This window comes from Panicum hallii, chromosome 6 (assembly GCF_002211085.1).
Source record: "Panicum hallii strain FIL2 chromosome 6, PHallii_v3.1, whole genome shotgun sequence".
NCBI lineage: Eukaryota > Viridiplantae > Streptophyta > Magnoliopsida > Poales > Poaceae > Panicum > Panicum hallii.
This window is the reverse complement of record NC_038047.1, coordinates 2,000,544-2,015,697: the sequence shown is the minus strand read 5'-3', so window position 1 is coordinate 2,015,697 and position 15,154 is coordinate 2,000,544. Positions and strand designations below refer to the sequence as shown.

The 15,154-nt window shown below is 48.6% G+C and overlaps 2 protein-coding genes and 1 non-coding gene across 3 annotated transcripts; all 3 read left to right on the top strand.

The window, feature by feature from the left end:
* Window positions 1-418: 418 nt before the first annotated feature.
* On the top strand, window positions 419-4,127 carry LOC112896700 (organelle RRM domain-containing protein 2, mitochondrial-like). The gene is made up of 4 exons (XM_025964797.1): window positions 419-635; window positions 1,499-1,567; window positions 1,645-1,751; window positions 3,626-4,127. Exons 1-4 carry the CDS (start codon window positions 515-517, stop codon window positions 3,749-3,751), a joined length of 423 nt encoding a protein of 140 aa, XP_025820582.1. The 5' UTR covers window positions 419-514; the 3' UTR covers window positions 3,752-4,127.
* LOC112898654 lies at window positions 2,280-2,410 on the top strand. The gene has a single exon (XR_003229914.1). It is a non-coding gene; the product is annotated as a small nucleolar RNA snoR113 (small nucleolar RNA).
* Window positions 4,128-6,376: 2,249 nt separating the features above from the next.
* Window positions 6,377-7,108, top strand: LOC112896335. The gene is made up of 2 exons (XM_025964276.1): window positions 6,377-6,903; window positions 7,000-7,108. Exons 1-2 carry the CDS (start codon window positions 6,605-6,607, stop codon window positions 7,055-7,057), a joined length of 357 nt encoding a protein of 118 aa, XP_025820061.1. The 5' UTR covers window positions 6,377-6,604; the 3' UTR covers window positions 7,058-7,108.
* Window positions 7,109-15,154: the final 8,046 nt, after the last annotated feature.

Here is a 15,154-nt window from a genome sequence, read left to right as displayed (position 1 = left end):
CTATCTCGATTTTGCCAATAAGATAGTGTCTTGTTCCACAAATCGGTGAGAATGCAGTGTCAAAACAAAATGAAAGTAAGGGATATGAGAATTTTTTTCAGAATTAATGGCAGAACAAGAAAAAAGAGGCACTCAATTTTTTTGATTACTCCGTCGCAGTGAGGTCTAACGAACAATTGTTACACCAGCAATTCGATCTGACCTCACCTCTCATAAGGTTTTTTTTTCTCGCATGAACTTTGCATGACCACCACTCCCCTAAGTCTCCAACGGCTTTCGTGAAGATCCCATCCGTTCAGTTATCAATCCGACGGCCACGATATTGCTCATTGAAAAAAGATTGAAGGGTATTCTGGTCAATCCGGATATGAACGCTGCCGCCGCCACACAGGGGGGCAGTACGGTCATTTCGTCCCAAGCCCTAGAAAGCTCTTAAACCCTAGGTTCAGCGGAGGAGGTGAATCCCTAATTCCCCGTCTAGTCTCTCGGCACCCGAATTCCGGCGGCGGCGGAGATGGCGGCGGCTGCGGCGAGGTCCGGTTTCCGGCGCATGTTCTCTATCTCGGCCTTCGCGCCGCCGAAGCCGCCCGCCCCGCGACCCCAGGCCGACCCCTCCCCGAACCTCTTCGTCTCCGGTACGGTCCGTCCTCCTCGCCATTCCTGCTCCCGTTTTCCTGGTGACACTACGGCGGCGACCTCCTCTGTTGATTTAGCTCGAGTATTGAATCGTTGACGTCGGAGGGTGGTCATGCGGTCTTGATTTTACCTGTCGGTTAGGTTTGGTAGCTCTGGATCTCGTCGTGGTTAATGTTTTGAAATCGATTAATTTCTAGCTCGCTCCTCGGGAATTGGGGAAAATCTGAGGTGTATGCCGATGGTGAACGAAATCACAATTCAACCTTTGCATCCATCCCACTGGAGGGTGGCCCTGTAGGTTTCCTTCATTCCACCTTAGGTTTCGTATACTGCTTGTGATTGGCTTAGTTCTCATTTCGTTAACCCATCAACGGTGGTGTTGACTACCTAGTAACCAATCGGCAGAAAAACTTGAGCAGTGACCTTGCCCGCAAGCGATTAGAGAATCGGGCATCAGGAGAATGTGGGGAGCCCAATAATTAAAACCCCTGAGCAAGTTAGTCCAACGTTTCAATGGTCTACACTTGGGTTGAAATTTTAGCCACCTTTGTTTGTGATTATGATATACATCCGAGCAACTTTGTCATTGTAAACTAGTGAAAAACTTGAAAATGCCGTAGAAACACAACTTGAAACAGTACGGATGCACTTGACTGCTTAGTTCACTTGAAGCCACGATAGAAAATGCCATAAAATTGTTCTGGATGTTGCCAATGTTTTACAATGTTAACATTAGGAAGATGGCAGTAGTGAGTTCACTTCTTCTATTACAGAAATTAGAATTAGAATATCATGCCTCTGCCCCTTTCTTGTGTGTTTGATGTTTCCATTCAATTCTGATCTTTACATCTATGACTTGTAGGATTAAGCAAGCGTACCACAACAGAAGGACTTAGAGATGCTTTTGCGAAGTTCGGGGAAGTTATGCATGGTATGGTTTTTCTTCCTTCCGTGTCCATTCTTTTCGTGCTATGAATTTTGATATTCCCATTTCTCTTCCAATTGCAGCTCGAGTTGTGACAGACCGTGTCACTGGTTTTTCGAAGGGGTTTGGCTTTGTAAGGTATGCTACAACTGAAGAAGCAGCGAAAGGAATAGAAGGAATGGATGGAAAGGTATATGGTTGTTTAATGCTTAGTGTTTATTTTATCTTCCATTGAAGAAGTGTCCCTGTTCTGTAATGATTGGTGTGTCTATTTCTTGACATAGCGAGCATTGCTCATTATTGAATAGTCTAGTTCCGTTCTCTTTTCAGTATATGCATATGTGATATGTGGCCCCTGCCCCCGTTGACACAGTTCTCAACATATCGCTATTTCTGGATAATAATGAACATACATCTGATACTATTTTGTGATATCCTACATGCTACAGCTAGTAAATGTTTTCTTGGCTTGATACTATTTGCATTGACTAATACAGAGCTGTAGTGGTGCAAATAGGTTCAGTCAGATGGCCACTGGCCATACCCAAAATTTTTGCCTCTGAACGGCAAAACATTAGGGTGAAATATGGTCTTAACGTAGATGGCATCTGGACTGGGAATTGAGAAGATGACTCTGATCCGGTTGTACACCCAGCTGGTGGAAATTGGGAAGGGCATCTCTGATTTTTGTATCTGCTTTGTTTGTTATGTTATGAAATGGCAGTGATGAGATCTGAAAGGCCGGTCTTACGGCTGCCTCCCAATTTCCCAGATATGACGAGTCTCTTGTCTTATAGGAGTGGGATGGTAGTAGCATGATGTGATTCGGCGAAAGGTTATCTGAGCCATATACTCAGAATTTCTATCTTCTTTTTCAAATTGTGTTTGGCTTCGGTTGACAGATGCCAAGTCCATTAAAATGGATCTATTTGTATGTCGCTTCTTCCTTTGAAACTCACTTGGCATGACTACCTAAAGAGCCATTAGGCATTGTGTATGGAATCTGATTATTGACATGTGTATCTTGCTTGAAAACCTGAGCTAGATCTAGTCAATGTTTGAATTAAAATACTGGTGTAGATCAAGAACATTATTTGGCAGCGACGAATGCAAAAGAACCCTGAATCTTTGATGGAGTAGTGTTCCGTTCCTCAATAGTGCAACCTCATTCCCAGTTTCCCACAAGCTACAAAATTGTTCTGGCCTATAAGGCCCATTGGTTGGGCCTTGTTGCTATCAACAGAGTTTCATTGAATGGTGGACCAGTTGAGAATTGTCTGTACAGTCCCTTTGCCCCCTTGATAACTGGGCCAGCCATGTGTAAAGTCTTGTTGACGTAATCATAATTTGATGGATATTTTGTCTTTCCATGAGACTGACTTTGGTGCCAATTCGACTCCTAACAAGTATATGGTGCTCGCTATTTGTGTGAAAGCTAGCAACTACTGTTTCTGCTTAAAACTTGCTTGACCCGACACATGGCACGCACAAATGAAATTATGCTGTGATTGCACTACTAAATGCGAAGTAAAATTTGTGGTCTAATTGACCAACTTGGTTGATCCATTTCTAAGTATCTCGGTACTGTTATCTAGTTTTTTCCACACAGTGAGCTGCAATTGCTTCTGCATAAATCATTACTGGGCCTGTTAGAATGTTTGAATAAGTCATTAAAATTGTTTGCACATTTCTTAATTATAAAATTAAAAAAATCTTAAATTTTCATCGTGGTCTCTGATGCTGCCCTGTTCTGTCACTTGGTGGGTTATTTCTCAGATGTTACCTTGTTGCCCAGATGATATGCAACTTTACCTCTGTATTCAGCTTTTTGTTAATTTTGAGCTATTTTCAGCATATAAAGCGTTTGCATGTGAACCAAGAAAAAGTATTTAATGTTTTTTTCTTGTTAGGTTTTTAGCTTAATAGCAATTCCCTTGTTCTCTATATGAAGATATTGATTTGCGGCAGCTCAAGTTTTTTTTATCTCATTTTTGTGTGGTTGTGCTACAATGCATTGTCATATGCAATTATTTTCTCCCCCTGACAGCTCTATTTTTCTTGCAGTTCCTTGATGGATGGGTTATTTTTGCCGAGTTCGCGAAACCCAAACCACCGCCCCGGGAAGCAGAGATGAATTCGCAGCCGCCACAATCTTGGGGCCCTCCATCAAATTCCTGGTGTTCACAGTAGATGAAGAGCAGCCCTCTATCCAGCCTTGGGGCTCACAGTGGATCAAGAGGCCATCAATTCTGCATCTAATTTATAGATATTGTGTGTTGTGCTGCACCAGGTGTGAATGCCCTGGACGATCCGATATTCTTAACGTGTTGGAGTGGTCGTTTACTCGCGTCCATGGTTTCCACATGAAGAGGTAGTTGTCAATCCCAACACGGACCAAAACAAGTATTACTGTCGATGTGCAACAGATGAGAAACAGTTGAAAACCTTTGCGAATAATGTCCGCTGTCATCCATACTGTGGGATGTTGTTATGCGAGGATGTCGTTTTATTTGAATTGTCGCTGTGCTTATCAGCTGGCAGCTTGTGCTAGCTGCTCGTCGTTTTATTTGAATTGTCGCCGTGCTTATCAGCTGGCAGCTTGTGCTAGCTGCTCGTCGTTTTATTTGAAATGTCGCTGTGCTTATCAGCTGGTAGCTTGTGCTAGCTGCTCTTGTATCAGCTGACACAGTGTTGTTCCTGGTTGATCCGTCGGTTGATGGCGACGGCGAAGCTCATCTCTTTGCTGATGCGTGCGGTACATTCCCTTAATCAATCGACAGTGTATGATCAACTTTTTGTTGCGTGCTGTTCTTGTCCTGCGTGGTTTCCAGTGTATGATCAAATTTGTCCTGGATGATGTGGTTGCATCTGTGTTGCCTAATATGGTTGATGCCGTGTGCCTGAACCTGCTGTTACCCATTGGTACACCTGTAAACCTGTGATACAGGACGCCGTGCTCTGCCCGTTGATGCCGGTGCCTTCACTGTCACTGGTGTACCTACAGTCTCCGGTCGTCTGGGGCTGCGCTGGCGAGTCCCGTCGGCAGTCAGCCACCGTCGTCATCGGCATTGGCCGCCGGTGCACAGGTGGTGTGGTCTCTGCTGCTCCTGTAGATGCTTCCACTGTTCCGTGGCGACGGTTAACCCGGGTTTCACAAGCCTAACCCAAAGCTGTGTATGTGAGTCGTCTGCGTCAAATCCGAGCATGAACGCCACAGGGCTGATCAATGCCTCGTCACCGACGACATGTCGCGCCGTGATCCAGAAGATCTGGCCTCCGGATGATCTTGAGACCGTCTGAAAATTGAAGTGGCCGGACTGCAGGGACGACGAGCGCCTCAGGGGTGCCTTTCAGGGGTCGTGCACGGCAGATACGGGCAGCCGGATCAAGTGACGGCGAGAGGTGCCCGGCGCCGCAGGGAAAGCGCCTCGTCCAGCAACGTGGCCGTGCGGTTGCAATCCGGGCAGGGCTGCCTATCCGCCCTGTTCTCCGAATCTTCAATGGAGGTTGAATGCGTCAACAGTGACTTGAACCAAACCCAAATGGGATAGGAGCAAAGGAGCAGCGTAGTTCAGGGGCGACTGAAGCTGATCCACATGTACAGTAGAAGGGAAAATTTTATAGAATTGCAACTATATTTTTTATCCAACATACACATGAACTATAATTATTTTGACTAGGTTTTGTATCTACTACAATGTTGACACTTGGTACCACAGAAATACTTGGATTGGTGAGGGTAGTAAAGTGAACTTTTTTGTTTAAGGTTTCAATGTAATTGTAGTTCTACAGTACGAAAAGTGTTAAAGATATTGCACTATATGTCAAAATAGTCCTGATTATGTGGAACTTACTCTTTGCGTTACGAGATTGTTATTTCAAAGATCTTAGCCTACACCTTTGTGCTACGAGGTTGTTATTACCAAGATTCTTAGCCTAAACTTGACTTTTGACATGGCTACAACTGTGGAGGATAGTGTAGATCATATCAAATTGCAAATTGGTTGAAACTTGGGCGGTTTGGTTCACAAGTTGCTGATATTAACATCAACAGTGGATCCTCTCAATCCCCCGAACCTGAAATCCGCACATGATCAACCAACCACTTCCAGTCCTTTATGCTAAAGAAGAGAAGAAATCAACCTCTTCTGCAAATGCTTCTAGAAGAACTATCACAACAGATAGAGTAAAGCTTCCCTTCCAATTTTTCTTTTACTTTTCTCATTTACATCTTGTTTGGAAACGTTGCAATTTACCCCCTCTAAGACATATGTATTGGGAGGTATTGAGTGGGAATTAGCTTATTTTCGTGAGCTAAACCTTACTAGTATTTCGATAAATGCTAACTTGCGAGGTCTGAGCCTGATCTATGTGCAAAAAAGAACAACATTTTTAAAAATTAATTGATAATAGAGGACATGCCATGTTGTCGTGCTACCATCATGCAGATACGCAAGTGTATGCTAGGTATACCGACGGAGTACGTCCTAGTCGCGTGCCCCACCTCCACATACATATAACGCATGGCCCCACCCAACGCCAATGTTGTGGGCCCCCGGGTCCGCGTGTAACACTATTTGCATCACACGATAAGGAAAGCGAAGCACCTAGAGATTCACGACACAAATGCATGTTCCCCTCCAAAATTAAGCTTGCCCCGCCCTGCATGGCATCCGTATCCGTCGCCGGTCCAGCCGACTTCATGATCCCAGAACTACCCCTGCCGGCCCCGCAGGATTCGAGGGCATTTTGGTCATCTTCAAGGCTTCAACCCCATCGCGAACTCTATAAAGCAGCACCTGAGCACGTGATCGCTCACACACAGCCGCTCGGCTCACTGGTTCGTTGGTTGCTTTATCTAAGCTACTAGCTCTCTGGCCACTCATAGCCAGTGGCGTTCCGGTCAGTAGGCGTCGAGGTCTCGCCGCCGGCCTAGAGAGAGAGGATTTGGATAGAGAGAGAAAGTAGAGGAGGGTAATAGAGAGAGAGAGAGAGAGAGAGGGCCCGGGGGGCAAGATAGAGGGGAGCGTGCGCAGGAAGCTGATGAGGCTCCTGTCGTTCGTGCCCTGCGGCTGCCGTGCTGGACCCATCGACGACGCGCCGCCCGCCGACCACGCCGGAGACGCCGCCGCCGCCGCGAGGAGGAGGCGCCGGAGGAGGAGGGCCGCCGCCGGATCCGTGGGTGGTGCGGCCGCCGCCCAGTGGCGCCCGTCTCTCGGGGACATCTACGAGGAGTACAGCACCGACGCGGCCAAGACCGCCGCCGGGCCGGCGAGGGCCAGGAAGGCGGCGTCCTGGGACGTCGCCAGGGTGCTGCCCCGCGCACACAGCGATGAATACCGGTACCTACACGTGTCACATCACATCTCTCTCTCTCTCTCTCACCTTCCATGCCAGTTGTGCGAGCCTGACGTGCTATACCGTTCGTCCATGTGCAGGCACCTCGAGAGCGCGTCGTCCATGCCGGCGTTCGCGCCGACGGCGTACTTGTTCTGATGAGGATCATGGCGGCGTCGGCATCGACCACGAATCGACGACGATGACGATGACGACGACGGCGACGACAAGTACCGGCCACCAGAAGTATTGTCTGAAGCATGTATACAGATTATTATCCACGTATTGCAGGACCAAGGATCTATACGCATCCATCAGGAAATAAAGTTTGTCCCTTCTTCCTCAAGACAGAGTCACAGAGAGATAGCAGCGCGTGTGTGTAAAATTGTAACTATACACATCCATTTCTATACATATAATCATATATGAGCTACTAGAGATGATGTGCACATATATGCGGCATGCATCACCATGCGTGGCATGACATGCTAGCTTGTAAATCTTCTCATGGTGTAATTGTCGTGTACATAATTACTATGTAATATAGAGAGAGTGGTGATAATTAAGAGAATATCAAAGTCTGCATCATTATATTGAAGTTGATTGGAACCGTTTGTTCAGTAGTAGTACTGATGAATCGCTAAGGAGTTCGTGTTTTTTTTTTGGCTAAGAACAGATACAGTAAGCAGATGAAAGAAAAATATCTTCCTGTGAATCTGTCCATCTCAATATCATTCTTCCTTACTTGAAGATGCCGATGCTTTGATCTTGTCACATCGAAAATGTTCCATGTCAACGACAACAGCAACCTGGCTTCATAGTATGTAGAAACATTCTTCTACTGAGCATACAGCTGCTGCCCTGCTGTCCATGGCCCAACCCAACTGACGAGGTCGCAGGAGAGATCCGTTGAGTCTTGACAGAAGAGATTCGGGGACATGAGCATGTCCAAACGCCGGCGGGGCCTCGGCATCTTCCCTGGCGCCGGTGGTCCTGAATGGCCTGACCGCCATGAGAGCCACATGAGTTGTTCAAGTGGGCGTCCCCGCACCTGCGCGTCGGCCACCGCTACTACGAGGTCTTTCGAGGCCTCCAGGAGTCCGCGTCGGAAAGGGGCCGACGGGGAAGAGGCGGCACCAGCAGATTAACCAGGCTGTCGCGGCGGCGTGAGCGTGTGTGAGATAGCTGGTCGACGGAGGCCAGCGGCGGCGTGAGCACCAGGAGAGGCGAGACGATGGGGGCGCCACGGCGAGGTCGAGGCCGGAGACGGGCGGTGGCGCGGCGGACAGAACGTTTGCAATTTACCCCCTAAATATATGCAAACACCCCCCTAATTCGGATCGCGGTTATTAACCGCGATCCTAATATATGCAAACACCTTCCTAAATTGGATCGCGATTATTAATCGCGATCCGAATATATGCAAATACCTCCCTGTTATTGTACAAATAAGCCCCTATCCGCACCTGCGGCCGAAGAACGACGCCGGCGGAGGACCGGCGACGAGGACGCGCTGATCCTGTAACGGCGAACCTGGAGATGAGGTCTCCGTAGCGCGGAGACGAACTGTGGGCTCCGGCGCATGGCAGTGGGCTCCGGCGGATGAATGGCGATCGGGACGCGCTTGCTCCGGCCGCGGCGAACCCGGAGATGCGGTCAGCGAGTGAGGAAACGGCCGAGTACGGGGGGAAAACTCGACGGTGGTGGCAGGGGAAGGGACGCCGGGTCAAGCGCCCGGTCGGTTCAGCATCCGGCCATGACTGGGGCAAAGAAGCTCCACGGCGACGGGTCTACGGAGACAGTGGTAGCCACTGTGTTGACCATCAGCGCCTGGCTATGCCAAGGCTGCGGGCGGCGGATCGACGACGACGGGGGAATGTCGACGGCAGATTCTGAACTGAAATCAGCCAGCGGGAGTTGCTGGTAATGCAGCACAAAAACTATTTGAAGAAATGCCAAAGATACCAGAGCCCAAGTTCACGCACGGCTCTCAAGTTTTTATGGAAATGCCAAGCCAACGCTAGGATCTACTCATGATTCAGTTGAGTCACACATATCCTAATTATATCGAACATGCAGGAGGGCTGCGTATCTTTGTATTAAGAGAGGGAAAAAATCCAATTACAAACACATCACCTCACCTAGGGCTAGAAATGAGAACATCACGAGAGAAAGAGGAAGACCAATGTTTGGATGGTGTTTACCTTGGTAGATGCGGAGATCAATGGCAAGGACAGTGAAGACATGGAGGATATTACTCTGAAGCCGGCGCTCTGAATCCAGAACACAAGCGGCAGAAGCCTCCCGTGGAATGAACACTGACTTGCCAATTGTTTCTTCCATCAACATCGGCGTCAGCCACACCAAGGTTACCCTAGGAATGAACACTGACTTGCCAATTGTTTCTGCACTTCTCTCACGCATGAACAATCACTGAACAAACTTTCAGAAACAAAGAAAGGGGATCATGTCCTAATTCTCTGTTCAATTTGGATGGGTGTGGGTCGTATACTTGTATGCCCTTCGTTGACAATTTGATATATATGAACTCCTGTGTACAGAGGCAGAAATGGCGATCTCGTTGACACTGACCGGGGTCGTGAAGAGACGGGCCCATGGCTGTGTAGGAAAGGCGGCGTTGCAAATTTGCAAGCCATTTAAGAACTATCTGTCGGTTCAGAGAAAGGGGTGCAGAATAAATCAACATTTCAGTTTTTTTCTTTAAACTAAATCAATATTTTCAGATAATCGAATCATTTTAGTAAAACAGGTCTAACACGAGGAACAAGCAAACACAGGGTTATGAGATTGTAAGATGCGAAATGGCCAAATGAAGTGCACCGTCATTCCATGTGAATTTTTGGGTTTTTTTAAGAAATAAATAAGAAGGCTTTTCAATATATCCATCACATAACGCCATAGCGGTATAATAACAAGATATTTGAGTACTCAAAATAATTTTTCATCTCCTATGACCGAAAAATAATTCCTAATACAAGTTAAGACAGAGAGTGTTCATCTGAAACAACAGCTCAATGGAAATTTGGCAATAGCTTTTCAAGCTGGACTTCCAGTTTTTGCTTCAGATTCTCCTATGTTGGCAATGCAATCCATGAGTTTTTTTCCTAGAGTTTCAGGACCAGCCCCTGCCCGTTGCATTGTAGTAGGACAAACGTTTTAACAGCACCCAGTTCATTCCGTTTTGCTAGCACAGAGTTGCCAGGAATTTAGAGAATACAAGCGCCCCTCCCCCCACCCCCCCCCCCCCCCAAAAAAAAAAACCCCTCTCGAACTAAGCTATTACATAAAAATGAAACTACTCCTGCGGGCTCCAGAAAACCATCCAGATCAGCCAGTATATCTGGGAGCGTTTCCTTCATCTTTCCCTACCCCTTACTGCAACTTCATGATCTGAGCTTCTTCTGTCAGGTACCTCCAATATTCAGTTATCACCTATCAGCAGACATATTCTCTCAACTTCAGCTGCTCTGGTCTGGTTGCCAGCTCAACCAGTTTCTCCAACCAGAGTTTGCATGGCTCTATTTATTTTACTGGAGATAGGGTCATCCAGCTCTTGATCATGGCAGCAATGGATCGCCAGAAATGCAATCCATAAGTAGGAAATGCTTTCCACAGTCTTAGCCTCTAGATCCATGGACATACCATTGTGAGATTGTCGATTGATGGGTGACGATCTGACCTTAAGATGTGATATGGAAGACAGCAAGGTCATCCTTCTGCGTTGATGCCTAGAAAGGAAACAAAGAATCATGGCAGACTGAAGTTCAGATTTCAACCAATTGCTAAATCACATGGAGTACCCATGGCTGCAGCCTTCAGGGACATTCCTGAAAACCGAGTAGAAATTATTAGCTTAGTCTTATTTTTCCAAAAAAAAATGAGCTTAGTGTCAGCTCGCAGAACAAAGTTCACAAGCCTCTGCTCCTGAAGTACTCCATGGAACACAGAAACACCAGAACACCACCAATAGTATGAAGTGAAAGAGAGGTCTGGCAGATAGATAACATTGTTTAAAAAAACGAGATGGCAGCGATGCAGAAATGGAACCAGTTTCCTGCATACACTACTTGGTAGAGTGCTTCTGTTAAAAATGAAAAATCACTCCGGTTCTGTTATCGCTTTACTAAGGTAAGATATTTTGGGGCAAAGTTTATATGAGCTAACTCCATGCTAGCATGAATATAAATTCAAAAAGAACCGTTAAGGATAAATCTAAGTATCATCGCATCATCATAATCTTAATCTAACTGTTATGCAAATCAGTAACGAGTATAGAATGAATTTGATGTTGCTGCCAAGAGAACCAATTACTGGGATTGGCATAAGCACAGTTCTGCTTCTCTGTTCCATTAAAAAAGGATGTAGCTGATTCAGGCATAGGCAGAAAATCATGTCGATCTTTATCAGTGCAGATATTGTGGCTCTGCACAGCGCCTGAAGCTCATTGCATCAGAAGGTGTGGCAAGTTTATGGCACCGCCACTGCCACACTTTATGCCAACTGAATTGATTGGAAACTGAAAAATTATGTTGTCAATGGACATAGTACATGTCAAATTGAATATGTGCTGAAAAGTTTTCTTCCAGTAGCCTTATACAAGCTCAATGATGTTGAGTGTTCAAACTTCAAAATTGAGCCAGATCTAGTCAGCACTTTTTATTTCATTTTTTTGAATAAAACTACGGCAGCCTAGGGCTGCCTGAACTTTATTGCATTGCATTAACAAATAGTTACAACGGTTACAAAGAGCTATCGAGATAGCTGAAGAAAACAAGAAAGGGAGCAAAGGGAAGAGCTAAAAGTAAAGAAGAACTGGCTATCCTATTATCATATATTACACCGGGACTGGGAAGAAACTACTCCAGGCTACTAGCTTCAGTCTATCAGAGGGAGAGGGGCATCTGTTGGACCAAAGAGTTAAATCTTCATTACATCTTCTAGAGATTATCAAGTTAGGATTTGATGCAGCCGATTACGAAGCAGAGAACATTGACGAATGGCAATGCGGCATTGGGCGAATGGGCGAGGGAGCATTGGAGAGAGGCGGGCATACAGCTGCTGACCTGCTGTCCATGGCCCAACCCAACTGACGAGGTCGCAGGAGAGATAGGGACGTTGAGGCTTGACAGAGGCAACAAGGCCGGAGCCCGGCAACGACGACGACGAAGCAGCTCTGGATCAGTCTCAGTCTCAGTCTCAGCTCCTGGACGGAGCTGAACCGAACCACGGCGACGAGCAGCGCCGGCCGCCGCATCTCCCTGGCCTCTTCCGTCGCCGTCAGGTGGGCACGGCCACGGCGCACCCCAGGCTGTCTTCCCTCTCCACCACCGCGGTGGAGCTCGCGGAGATGGGCGTCAAGCTGACCGCCAGCGAGACCAAGAGATTCGTGGACATGAGCATGTCCAAACGCCGGCGGGGCCTCGGCATCTTCGGCGAGCTCTCCCTCGCGCCGGTGGTCCTGAATGACCTGACCGCCATGAGAGCCACATGAGTTGTTCAAGTGGGTGTCCCCGCACCTGCGCGTCGGCCACCGCTACTACGAGGTCTTCCGAGGCCTCCAGGAGTGCGCGTCGGAAAGGGGCCAACGGGTAAGCGGCGGCACCAGCAGATTAACCGGGCTGTCGCGGCGGCGCGAGCGGTGCGGGAAACCGCCGGCTCTAGAGAGCCGTGAGGGAGGAGCGGCAGGGGCGATTTATCAGCGGCGGCGGCGCGAGCGGTGCGGGAAGCCGCCGGCTGTAGAGAGCCGTGAGGGAGGAGCGGCAGGGGCGATTTATCAGCGGCGGTGGCGTGAGCGTGGAGAGCTAGCTGGTATATGGAGGTCGGCGGCGGCGTGAGCAGAAGAGGCGAGACGATGGGGGCGCCACGGCGAGGTCGAGGCCGGAGACGGGCGGTGGCGCGGCGGACAGAACGTTTGCAATTTACCCCCTAAATTTATGCCATTAGACCCCTAATTCGGATCGCGATTTCTAATCGCGATCCAAACATATGCATACACCCCCCTAATTCGGATCGCGATTACTAGCGATCCGAATATTTGCAGAAACCCCCTAATATTTGCACAAAGCCCTTGACTTTGTAAAATAGCCCCTCGCTTGCATCCGGCGGGCTGGCGCACGGCGGTGGGCGGCGGTGGGATCCGGCGGACGAACGACGACGAGGACGCGCTCGCTCCCAGCGGCGGCGAACCCGGAGAAGCGGGCAGCGAGTGAAGAGAGCGCCGATCACGGGGGAAGCGGCGGCGGCGCGGGAAACTCGACACACGGGTGGTGCGGGACGGGACGCCACCGCATCCGGCCATGGCGGCTGTGCGGTGTGCGGAGCAGCTCGACGGCGACGACGGGTCAGTGCTACTGATACCCATTGTGTCGACTGCCAGTGCCACGCACGAGTTGCGGCTGGCTATCCCAGTGGCGCGTTCGGCGGATCAGCGGCAGGGGCTGTCGGTGGCGCCTGATTCTGAACTGGAATGCAACCCGCCGCCGGCGCCGCGGCGGAGGACGATGCCGGAGAGGACACGCGGCCGGCCGCCGGCCGGACGGAACGGAAGCCTGCGTCAGGCTGCCAAGTAGGCCCGGGCGTGGCAGGCCCATGGAATCTGGATTGCTTTGATTTCTCTGCAATTGCTCATGCATGGATCACTTCCGCTCCTAATTCTTTTCTGATTTCTCTGCACCCTCTTTTTCTTCACTGTCTAGGTACAGCAAACATGGATTTTCTGGTAATTCTGAGCCGTTTTTCACTAATATAATGAGCTCTCTTTGTTTTTAAATAGCCTGCTACTCTACTCTCCTGAGTATGAGGATGAAGTGCCTTGGTAGTTTTAAATCACTGTTGTTTATACCACATTACCCCGTAGAAAATCAAGATTATTATACATCGATCCTGATGGCGAAAATTTCTAGCTTTGCCCCTGTTTGGATTGGATGAGGCATCATGCTGAAGCACTTCGCATTATCCACACGATGTGAACGAAAATGATCTTGCTTTAGTACTGCAACATGCCCTTTTCATCAAGTGTTGGGGACTTGAGGTTTCTTCAAATCCATCAGCAGTGATGATGGAAACTGCACAAGTTGCGACGCAGTTCTATATAAAAGCTAAGGGATTAGCTAATGAAAAGTGTCTAGATGATTGGAACCATCATCCATGCAGCTAGCTAGCTGTGGTCAACACGGATTAGCTAGCTAGCTGTTGAACATATGATATATTTCCTGTCCATGTTGTAAATTTGTGGTTGGCCAGTCACCAGCAGGCACCCCTTTTTCCGGCGGGATATCTCGCATGAACAACTGTGCAGCAGTAAATCATCTGCAGCCCTGAAAGAAAATTGCCATCGTACGTCCGGGTCTGGCCGATCATGATCTCTCTCTCTCTCATGCATGCGTGTCCTGATCGATCCAAATAAATCCGGTGCAAACCGGTGCAAAGTGAACCTTGGCTACAGGATCTAAATCCAACGTTGCAACCAAATTGCCACCAGTGTTTCTGGTACTTTTACACATGAATCCCCCAGCTCCTTTCCAAATTGCCACCGAGTCCTGGCAGGCCAATCAAATCCGGAGAAGAAGCTCGCTCTTCAGGCGCCGGCCTTCACCCCGTCGTCGCGCCGCACTGGCCCCGCTGTGGCGCCACCTTGGCCCCGCCTCACCGCCGGCGCCTCCACCTGGCCCGACCTCGCAGGCGGCGCCTCCACCTGGACCCGCCGTCTCCCTGGCCTCCGACCAGCGCCGCCGCAACATCGCCCCCCCCCCCCCCAAAAAAAACACCAAGAGCCCTCCTCATCCTCCTCTGGCACCACGGCGTCCTCATCCTCGTCTGCCACCACGGCGTCCAACTGTTCCTACTCCATTCAGACCCATGCCGTCGTCATGTAGTACTGAAGCTTTCCCTGTCTACTTTCTGAGTATTACGCATATTAAGGGACTGATTTTTTAGGGCAATTGCGTGCATCATGGTGCCCTATTTGCTTACAGCTGTATTTGCTTACAGCTGCTGCACATACGAGTGCCTTTTCCCTTGCCTATCTCCTTACTTTTCTTAATTCTTTTGCATCTCCCCTTTGACCTGAGATCATTTGGTGGGTGAATGACTACTTCATTTGGAATTTTTGCACCAATGAAAGACTCAATTTCATCCTGTTTGGTACTGCTCACAGATGGTACCATGTCTTTGACAGCTACCTGTAGATTTGAAAAATTAAAAGGTCCATTCCTTTATTAGATTGTTTTGCCATAT

Excerpts from the sequence above, each read along its gene's own strand:
- LOC112896700 (XM_025964797.1), top strand. The coding sequence starts at position 515 with ATGGCGGCGGCTGCGGCGAGGTCCGGTTTCCGGCGCATGTTCTCTATC. Across the intron at positions 636-1,498 it reads CCCGAACCTCTTCGTCTCCG|GATTAAGCAAGCGTACCACA; the intron begins GTACGGTCCGTC and ends TATGACTTGTAG. Across the intron at positions 1,752-3,625 it reads TAGAAGGAATGGATGGAAAG|TTCCTTGATGGATGGGTTAT; the intron begins GTATATGGTTGT and ends TTTTTCTTGCAG.
- LOC112896335 (XM_025964276.1), top strand. The coding sequence starts at position 6,605 with ATGAGGCTCCTGTCGTTCGTGCCCTGCGGCTGCCGTGCTGGACCCATC. Across the intron at positions 6,904-6,999 it reads GCACACAGCGATGAATACCG|GCACCTCGAGAGCGCGTCGT; the intron begins GTACCTACACGT and ends GTCCATGTGCAG.